Here is a 10972-nt window from a genome sequence, read left to right on the forward strand (position 1 = left end):
AGCTAAAAATATGCCTAGGAATACAAGTCCAATGAAACTAAGGTCCATCACCAACACCGGCCTTTGGTGTTTTGGTGTTTGGCTAAACTTTAGAAGTAAGAAGTCTTGAGTTCCAACTCTACCCCCCTCGCCCAACCCATCATGGTGTTGCCCAGTTTAGGGACCACCAGGTTTGTGCCCGTGGCCGCATGTGTGGAGGTTATCCTCTGTTGATAAAGTGTGCAAAACATTCTTTTGTATATATATATATATATATATATCGTTATTATTTCTTTTTTTCAATTTTTAATAAGTCTGTTTTTCTGAGCTCACCTTCTTGCTTTCGTATTAATTGCAATCTTGCAGGAGAAAGCATTTTCTTTTGGTGCCTATGTTATTATCATACTAATTCTTCAGGATCATTATATGATAGGTCGTTGATCGTGTGAAAATTAACACTATTGTAGTCACTGATTATTAATCTCCTATCGTAAATGATTTTTAAACTTTCAAAAATAAATTCACAACTAATATCGAAAAACAACACAACTGCAACTTCACCAATAAAATACAGAAAGAAATTCAGAACACAAAGAACACAATATTTTTGGACAAATCGTCCCTGGAAAAACCCCTAAGGGAAAACCAATTCTACAAATGGAAAATATATTAACTTTAGCAAATCAAGAGATACAAACTTCCTTTCTTCTCATTGGCAAAATTCAAACAACCTTCTAATTTCTCTTGTTGATATTCTCCACTACTATCTCCAACACTATCATTGCACCCTTACTAACACTACAAGATTGTTTGCTATCACTGCAAACTCATTTGCCAACATTGCAAATGCTTCTACAACTCTTGTTGTTCTCTGTTTTGTTCTGTTCTATTCTCCAAATGCCTCCCTTGATCCCCTTTTATACTATTTAAACAAGAGGTTTCTAGTTGCTTCTTGATATAGACAACTCAACCAAGAAGTTTCTAGTTGCTTCCTAACCAAGAAGCTTCTAGTTGCTTCCTAACCAAAAAGTTTCTAGTTGCTTCTAGAAGGAGTCAATTAATTAACAAATATTTGTCCTAACTCTAACAATTATTCTCTAATTAATCACATATGGATGAACAACTGTCCAAGCTACCTAAAACTAACATATGGTAAATCCTTGCTATAACTGTAAATATACCTTTCCATTGTTTTTAAATAAAAATGTTAGGCTATTGTTGAAAACATTGATACCCTGATCATTTCATGCTCGCTCAACCATATTACGATCCTTACATTTTTCATATTTGATAATCCTTCTTAGGTGATTATTCATGATCATTTTAATCTGTGCTACCTGGTCAAAGTAAACAAATTTGGTTATCTAGTTCATAGTACAAGGAAATTTTTGGATTCAATTTTTGTATTCTTGGCAGTTAGTTGAAGCCAAGTTGAAGCCATTTATCATTATAATGAAAATTTTGTTTTATTAAATTCAATAGTACAATAAACTTCTATGCATATTCCCTCTTTTGGCACTCATCTGAAATTGATAAGTTAAATGACACTGCCCTGTTAACTGGTGAATCTCTGAGTATTTAAAAAAATTCATATAAAAATTCTTCCACTATCTAGTTACCACGTGATAAGAATGGTTATATAATTTTTTCAATTCTTGGTTTTGTGAATTTACATATTTGATATATCTAAACTAATCATAATCCAATGAATACTATATTCTCTCAAAGTTTGATATATAGATACCATCGTAGCAATAGCAAATCAGAATTTTTCATAGTTCACGGTGATTAATAGCCCTTGACTGTTAACTTCCTTGGCCTGTTTCTCTGTAGAATGCCCGTTTTTGGATAACTCAGGCCTTGGTTTTCAAGAGCAATTAACTTTTGTTGCAATAGATCATTCTGCATTCTTAACTCTTGAATCTCCTTTTGCATTTTAAGGAGAAGCTCGTAGTGTTCAATTTTGACTTCCCCTTCATTTGCAATACTGCTGACCTGTAATATCATTATACTCCCCATCAAAGATCATTTTATTGACCAGTTCCAAATAAAACTAAACTGTTAAAATAGCAATTGATTAAAATCTAGTCATAACTTACCTTTGTAGGAATCTCTTTTGCTCGATTTGCCCAATGAAGACTGTTTTTCGTTTCTGTATAAGCTAAATTATTTGGACTGATATTTGCAATAATGGCAGTTTGGCAATTTCCACCTAATGAGTCCTGCAATCATGCAACGCCTATCATGGTTAGTTGACCCTTAAAAGATCTTGCCAAGATAGTTTTTTCTTTTTTATATTTAAACATTTTCAATTGTTATGTAGATATATGCTGTGCAAATTCCTTATAATGGCTTACATCATATTCCTTATAATGTCATTCTAAAAGCTTACAAGTGAGAAAAGTAGAAATTGGGAAAAATCTTAAGGATAATAATTTTCATACCTTGAGAAGTTGAGTTAGTTTTGAATCTCTGTAAGGTACGTGTCTTTTCCTTTCTACTAGAGCATTTATGCAGCTGCTAAGGGCCAAGAGTGATTTGTTTATGTTGGCTCCTTCTGCACATCTGACTGTCCTTTGATTTGTGGCCGCAGCCCTCTCAGACCCTGCCAAATCTACCAGAGATAGTTTACCCTTGCAAGTTTCAGTGTTTGATCCCCCATCCACTTTCCATTCCACCATAACCTGCAACAATAATCAAAACAATTTAAGTTATGATCCTACATAATATTGAAGACTGAAAAATTCCAAATTAGAGGACTTGTATTATGAAGTGCAAACCTGAATGATAGCATGAGATCGAGATGAAGTTTCATTCATTCGAGTGGATGCTGTAGTTCTGTTCTTATTTCCTTGTTGAAGTAATTCCATTACCTGCATGCAAGCTTATTTAGACACGTTTGTTGTATGATTTGTATTCTCTGTTGTGTATCCAAATTTAACAGAAAAGTGAAAATCACACCTCTTTGGTTGAATAAGTCCTGCATTGTGTGATCCCTAGCAACGATACCTTGCCCTGAAAGAACGAAAGTTCATTTAGGTCAATAAAAGAAACCCCAAATGCTCACACAAAGAGCTTGAGATTGGACTAAAGAAAACCTGTTTATCCTCTCTCAGAACAAGAGGCCTGCCGGGGGAGAGGAGATCCTTCACAGATTCATTGTAAATCTCAATATATGAAAGCACAACCACTGGTTCTCGATAACACTTTTGCTGCCCAATCTTTGTAAAGATATCTTTTATCGACATGGCCACCACACCTGGGGTCTCAATGGTTCCCAACATTGTATGAGTTTTGCCTGCCCCTGTAGCTCCATAACAAAACACACATGCATTTTTTCCATGGAGAACAGCATCAACAAGCTCTCCAGTGCTGCACACATTCATTCCAATCAATTACATAACATTCTATAGAATTCAGTACAACTACAAACAATATTAAAATGGAAGCTATTCTCAATTTTTCTTTTTTAGAGAGCCTGCATGTTTGCATATTGTATTAGCCACAATAAGAGTTGAGTAATATCTAATTGAATTGTTTTTCTCAAATGCTTCATACTTAGTAATTGAAATATTTTTGTCACAAAACAAGATTAGATCACAAGAAATATCAGATATTTCTGACATGTAAATCAATTCAACATAGAAAACCGGCAATAAACTTCTAATATACGGAGCTCAATAGACTCTTGGAAATTCTCAAGGGCGGGAGAGTAGAAATTAAGAGAGAGGGCCAAGAAAATTCAGTTATTATTATTTCTTGGATAAAATGAAGCCTATCTTATGCAAAGAAAGTGGGGCAAATGAGGAAATTAACTACCTTGCATTGTAAACTTCTTGTTGCTCAACAGATTCATGGAAAATTGCATCGAATTTGTAAGTCTGAGTGCCATTCTTCTTGGAACTTGAAATTTCCTTGTTTCCAATTTGTTTCAGCAAGAGGTCCTTGTCGCTCACGGCACCAACACAACTACGGGCACTTTTTTCTTCTTTTTTTGACAGAGGTCTGACCCTAACATAAACCTTAATCCTTTCTGCAAGCTCGGAAACGTTTTCCCTTCTGCTCTTCCTCCTCTTGCCACTAACTTGAAATCGTCCACCTGTGGAGTCACAAGATAATTCCTCTGACAACTCAAAGCAGAGCCCTGAGTTTTCCACACTGAGAGAATTGCTGCAAAGCGGAGTCAACAGTTCCTTTTCTGCCACTGTTGTTGAAATGCTTGTGCTACTCTGCTCCAATCTTCTTTCAAGCATAGACTTTGGAGGTTCTGCTACTTCAGAGGCTTCACTGAGGGGCTCGGCATTTTGGTCCGAGTGAATTTGCCTCTGCTTCAAGCCCTTAAACCCCTCCTTGAAAAGAGCAAAAGCAGAACAAAATATCCTTTTATATGAATCCGTATGACAATGGTTCTTCGTCTTCTCTGGAGATGATTTCGAAGTGCTGCAGCTCCACATTGAACAAGCATATATGATACCCAAGAAAAGCATTGGAAACAGGAAAACCAGAGAATTTAAACAAGAGAATTCCATGATATCATAAACAGGGCTCATTTTCAAGAGTGCCTCGCTCTGTCCTTGTACATATAGTCGAAGAACAAAGAAGAAGAATTTGAAATTTGAAGCACATTTGCCATAATTTATAATCAGTCGGCCAACATTTTTGACAGGCGGCATAAAATTAGCCGATAGAAAACGTCTCTCAATGATTTCCGGGCCTTCCAAGGTCTGACAATAGGATTTTGCTTCCAGTTCGGACAATACAATTTTGCTGTCCATAATTGTTTTTCAATTTACAGTTAGCAGTGAACGTTAAAATGTCTGCGGATTTTGCTGGCCGTAATTGTTTTCCATCTTGAAGAGTATCCGCCATTCATCGCACCATTGATTTCTCAGTGAAGAGCATTAAAGTGATTGAATATATAAATATAAAACTACATTTATATCTAATTTTTGGAAGTAATATCCAACTAGAAGATACATTTCATTGTCTCCATATTGAATTTTATAAATGCTTAAATACTAGCTTTTGCAGTGAAAGTAGGTGCATTAGTTACGCTGACAAATACGTTTGCTGTTGGCTTTTGAGATGTGAATTGTCTTGGGGAAGCAATATATGACTGCAAATTATGCAATGGTTACGTGGAGTGTTGATGTAGATTGTGTCAAGATAGTTTTTAAAATTTAATTACACAATTATTGAGATCTTATATTTTTCTTACTGCCTTACATTATTTGTTGGATCATATAGTGACCATCCCATTTTTAGGATTCAAGATATGTGATTCTTGTCTTGTAATTTTGCTTTGCAAAAGTCAACAACATAAGAGGTAAAGATTAATTCTATGCAATTTTTTAATTTTGATATGTCAACATAGTTTCTCAACTATATGTATTATGAACTAATGGTTTAATAGAAAAAGCTAAGGAAGTGTTTTCCAAGCTGTTGAGGACTACAGAGAAAACACCTAGCTTGCACTTTTCATATGATGTAGATTTTACTCTAAAGTAAGGTCACAATTTGCTTACATTAATTTTTGGATAATAATTTGGGTGTATGCAAATTATTTGAGTGCTATGTTAATATTGTTATGTTATTAAAAAGTATCACTACTTATTTGCTTGTATGTGCAATGCTGGTTCTAAAGTGCACAAAGATCTGACAATTTGAAAACTGAGTCCAAGTTGCTGCCACTTTGGAAGTAGGTATGGAGTTTTAAATCAAAATTTCAAGTTTGTTACTCAAATAAATCCCCATTTTTAAAAGTTTCTCTCAACATTATGATTTTTTAATACTCATGGTAAATCATAACTTTACCTTTATATTGTAGAAATTATCGATAAGGATCCCTAATGAGATGTTACATCCATTCACTCATAAAATTTTTTTTTACATTGAGGTTATTATTGCCTTTGTGAAAGATACTTATTAGCATGAAAAAACATGGTTTCCAAAGTCATTTCGTATAGAATCTATGGAGCTTGATTCCTAACATTAAGTTAAACATAAACTTTCAGCCATAATTCAAAATATCATTATCGATAAATTATTGCCAAGGGAAAAAAAGTATCGGCAAAATATTGGTGATAAATTGGCAACTTATTAGCCATATACTGAAACCTAAAAAATTCCTTATATTTAATTTGAAATGTATTTTTTAACAAAATTCAAGGAGGAGATGCATATAATGAGTTAGTAAATGAGTAAACAAATCAAACAAGCTAAGTGTGAATATATTTAAATGCATTTAAGGTACAAAATGACTTCCTCATGTGCAATGTTGATGATTGGTAGCAATAGCCTTATAGTCTTTACATCGAAGCAAAATATAAATAACAAACTATATTTGTAAAACTATAAGTACATACTAGTACATCATCAAAATGGTCTACATCTCTTAATAATTTGAAAACTAATTTTATAACCATAGGATTGATTTCTAGTAATCATTTCATTTAGTAATCACACACAATTTGTCGATGATATAACCTTATTTCTTGTCTCGTAGTACACATTAGCTAACACATTATAAATATTTTTCATTAGAAGGGAAAATTTTCCTCGTATAATATATAAGTTTTCCACTAGAGGGGAAAATTTTCCTCATACAATATATATATATATATATATATATATATATATATATATATATATATATATATTCCATTAAATGGAAAAAATTACCTCATACATTATAATTCCTTTCCGTTACAAGAGAGGAAATTGACTCTTACATTACATTGACTAGCTCTACAGTTCTTATACTCTAGATAGATAGATCTCATATTAGTTTTAGTGTCTTAGCTTTAATTTTTAGAATTTAAATTTAAATTTTAGAAGGTAAAGGACTATCCAACACAATAGAAAAGACAAAGATGCTAAATAGTCCACAATCATAATCTGAAATCACAAATAAATATCTTAATAAGGCATTTCAAATCTCATCCTAAAAAACTAAGCTAAAGAAACCAAAATAAATTTGAAAATTAGCAATATTAAAATTTCATCCTATGATAATTAGGGCAGCTTAATTTATTTAATGAAATTCTTAAGCTAAGGATAAAGAACCCATGATTATAGAATTTTGGAGACTAACTTTTTTTTGAGCTTGAATTGTAAATGAAGTTGCAGGCTTACTATGAGATGATGTAAAACAAAAGTGTAAAGAAGCTAATCTAAACATGTTAACGGTTCCAAATAAGAAGCACCAACATTTCAAAGAATGCAATTCAGAGGCTATAAACCTCCTTTAAATCCATGCAAGAGAAACATCAATTGTAAGATATTCAATTATGTAACTAGAAAAGGATTGTCTATCTTAGACCCTTGTAATAAGGGGTGATTGTATATTTTCTAAAAAATTGTAAAGACAATTTTAAATTGATTTAAATGTAGGAGAGGGTATTCATTCCCAAAGACTTTTGTTAAGTCACAAAGGTGAATGTAATTGCATCAGAACATAAATGTATATGCTACACTAGGGGTTTTCTTTCTCATTCCTTTCCCTCTAATATGTGCACTTTGAATGAGGATAATTTGTAAAATATTTTGAATATAATATATACGGCTCTTTTCCTTTTAGTGATAAAACAAAATTTCCTCTTACATTATATATTTTTCTTTTACAAGGGGAAAAAATGCTTTAATTTTATGAAATTTTACTATGGTCAGAGTAAAATTGCTCCTCAAATTAAAGTTTCCCCAATGTTGAAAAAATTGGCAATAGAAATTAAATTTTTCCCCAAATGTAATGTTGGATTCACCATTATTTTATTAATTTTTTTGGATAGGATTTCTTAAAGTTATCCTTGAGGTGGTGCATATTTTCCAATGTGTTCGATCACTCGGCAACATTTCTTGCCACATTGTAACTTACTAGTTTAGACTAGGGGACCGATGTAAGATTTTTTCTTCTTTCATAACCTCTCCAGCTGTGAGTAATCTTAATTTACTTCAAAGGTCTCACCACTAACCAATCCTCTACAAGCTTGACCACCTCTTCTTCCTCGCTCTTCTTCATCTACATATTGGCAAAATCCTTCTCATATTTCTCTTTGTGTACAACCTTGATGTTTTCTCTTCTACTATTTTTGTACTCTCTAGAAAGATTCCCAATCTTGTGCCACTTGTTGCATGTTACTTTGGTACCTTTCCATGGTCGGGTGTTGTTACTCTAACTCACTCTCAACTTGCAATGCGTTGTAGAATGACCATCATTACCATAGGGAGTATAAATGAGTGTAGCAAACTTGTTCCTTGTAGTGGGACTCATTGATTTTAGAGATGATTGGTTAGATCTTTCTCTTGATCTACAATCCTCAAATCTATGCCCATACTTGTTATAGTAGTAGTAGTAGTAGTAGTAGCTTCCATCTACTCTTTTCACACTAAAATGAGACATGTACATCCATGTGGTATGACCACATAGATGACAATTATTACTATACCCATCAAAGATACAATGCTTAACAGGTGATATTTTCTTAAACCAACATACATTTGACACATTTCCCTTCTTACCACAATAATAAAAAGTGGGTTTGACATGTTTCTTACCCTTTGGAGATGTGTATCCCAACTTCTTGAAGTCCAGGTCTTCTCCTGCAACCTCACTTTCTCTAGTCTTGTTTTCACACACGTAACCAATATTGGTGAAACTTTTGTTTCTTCTTTGAGCATGTAGTTGTTCCTCAATATTTTCTGAGCTCTCATTGAATCTTCTCATTTTTTGTTCCTTTCATTCATACTTCTAAGCTCTCCAATTAGTTTGAGTACTTTCTCAACAACTATGTGAACTACTCCATGTAAGGATGACTATTCTCCTCTCTTATTAGTACTATATGTGCACCCTTTCTCCTTGCTTCTTTCTTAGCTTCCACTTTGGCTAAGATGGAACTATCTCATTCCTCTTTTTCTTTTCTTACTCCTTTTTCTAGATCTTTCATCTCTTTCCTCATTTGTGGAATGGTTTTCTTCAGCTTATCTTTATCAACCATTAGATTACTTATCATGACTTCATCAGACTCTTCAAATCCACTTTTGGTCTTCTAGTTGTTCAACAAGCTCCTGGATTTCACTCAACTTCTTCATTAGCTTCTTCATTTTGATTAAGGGATTTCTCATCTTGTCCTTCAAACCCTCAATAGTATTAAGCGATTTATCAAGTTATTTCTATAATATGAAGACTTCAATTATATCTTCAAGTTGTCAGGCTTGCTATAGTCAAGTTTTGAGCTCTTATACTAATTTTTGGCCCCAACCAATACTGAGAGGAGGGGGGAATCAGTATGAACATTCTCATCGGTTGATCTTGTTCCTAGTTGAATAAAATAAATGATCTAAACTGAAATAAAGTAATGAATGCAACACTATAAAAGCAAATAAACTCACACACAAAAACATACATCAATAACATAGAGATTTTGTACATGGAAACCATCGATGAGAGGATGAAAACCATAATGGGAGCAATATACCCACTAGCCCTTATAATGCATGTAAAGGGTGGCCTCATTAAAGGCTATAAATGTTCCCTCTGACAACACATCCTAATAGGAATGTTCATAACCTATGAGGATTAAAAGATCTTGTGAAAACCACCTAGTTAGATGATTTACAAATCTTTTTCTAGGAGACACCTTGTAAAAGGATCTACAAATATTACTACAGAAGCTTTCCTTGTCAAAGGCTTACAAACAGATGCAATGGTGAGAAAGCAATCTAAGTGAGTGATCTAAGAATATCATTGGTTTTCCTTGTAGATCTCTATTATGTTTCCTTGAAGATGCACTTATCTTCTTCCTTTATCTTGCTTGTCTCATGAACTTCCCAGATCACTTTTTCCTTGTTGTTCTTAATAGCCCATATGTTGTTCAACTCTCTTTGCTACAACTATGATCTTATTCACTATCTTGCACACTCAATATGAGAAATATTTTTTTAACAACCACAACAACAAAAAAATCAATAAAATGAAATATAAGTGTCCTTATACACTTTTGATTTCTAGGTATTTTTAACCAAAACAAATCCTGATTAAACTCAAATTTAAAATTCTTACTCAATTTGTTCAAAAAATATTTGTGACACCTACTAGTATGGTCTAAACTAGTAGGCTTTCCAATCCCTCCATGAGCATATATGTAGCCTTTTCCCTTGCGCCCTTCCATTGCTTTGAACTATATGTGTGTCACATCACTCATTTTCATTGTCCTTATATCCTTTCACATTTTTGGTGACTCTTTGGCCTTGATCCTATATCTTCTTGTTTTCATTCCTATTTTTCAATCATTACTTCAATTGAACCACTAAATACTTCAATTGAACCACTAAACACATGTTAACCAGTACAACTTTCTATCAATGGTTGCATCTTCTCCTTTCCAACACTTTGATTATCTTTGAGCAATTCCCAATCAACGACAACACATTGTTATGATAAGTATTACCAAATACCTTTCTACAATCTTCATGCCAATCAGACTTGTAAGTCCAACATTAAAGTACTTGAAGAGTGGAAAATTGAGTATAAGAAAATTATGCCGAGAATCATTTCACATCTCAAGGAACATAGGGATTTTAAAATACAAAATTTAAACATATTGTAGATAGAGGAATTGTTCTTAAAAAATAGGTTTTCAAATTTTGTTTCATATCCAACAAGAAATGGAAAGATCATGTACTTATCATGATGCAAGATAATCAAGCTTGGATTTTATGGACCCTATGTTTTGCATGGTTAGGGTTATGTCTAAGAAATATTGGTGGTCCTTGTCCTATGTGTACATAATGATTGGTTTGATCATATTAAAGTTAGAGCTCTTTTGGTGGCTGCTAGTAATGTGTTCCTTATTTCCTAGTTGGAATTTGGAGATGATTTCTATGAGCTTTGATCTATGGGAGTTGGGCTAATGTTATCTTAGATGTGGATCATTGGATGGTGTATGGTCCTATGTCTAAGACCACATAATGTTATTTTATATAACAAGTTAGTCAT

General features: G+C 33.3%; 1 protein-coding gene across 1 annotated transcript; it reads right to left on the bottom strand.

The window, feature by feature from the left end:
- Window positions 1-288: 288 nt before the first annotated feature.
- On the bottom strand, window positions 289-4754 carry LOC149568670 (kinesin-like protein KIN-8A). Its single transcript, XM_089816759.1, has 7 exons — window positions 3799-4754; window positions 3078-3351; window positions 2941-2994; window positions 2760-2852; window positions 2424-2663; window positions 2079-2201; window positions 289-1974 (listed from the first exon to the last, which is right to left on the bottom strand). The coding sequence occupies exons 1-7, from the start codon at window positions 4752-4754 to the stop codon at window positions 1768-1770; spliced, it is 1947 nt and encodes a 648-aa protein (XP_089672885.1). The 3' UTR covers window positions 289-1767.
- Window positions 4755-10972: the final 6218 nt, after the last annotated feature.

The sequence above is a fragment of the Cupressus sempervirens genome, chromosome 3 (assembly GCF_028749045.1).
Source record: "Cupressus sempervirens isolate cs-2001-9-10 chromosome 3, ASM2874904v1, whole genome shotgun sequence".
In the NCBI taxonomy this organism is placed as follows: Eukaryota; Viridiplantae; Streptophyta; class Pinopsida; order Cupressales; family Cupressaceae; genus Cupressus; species Cupressus sempervirens.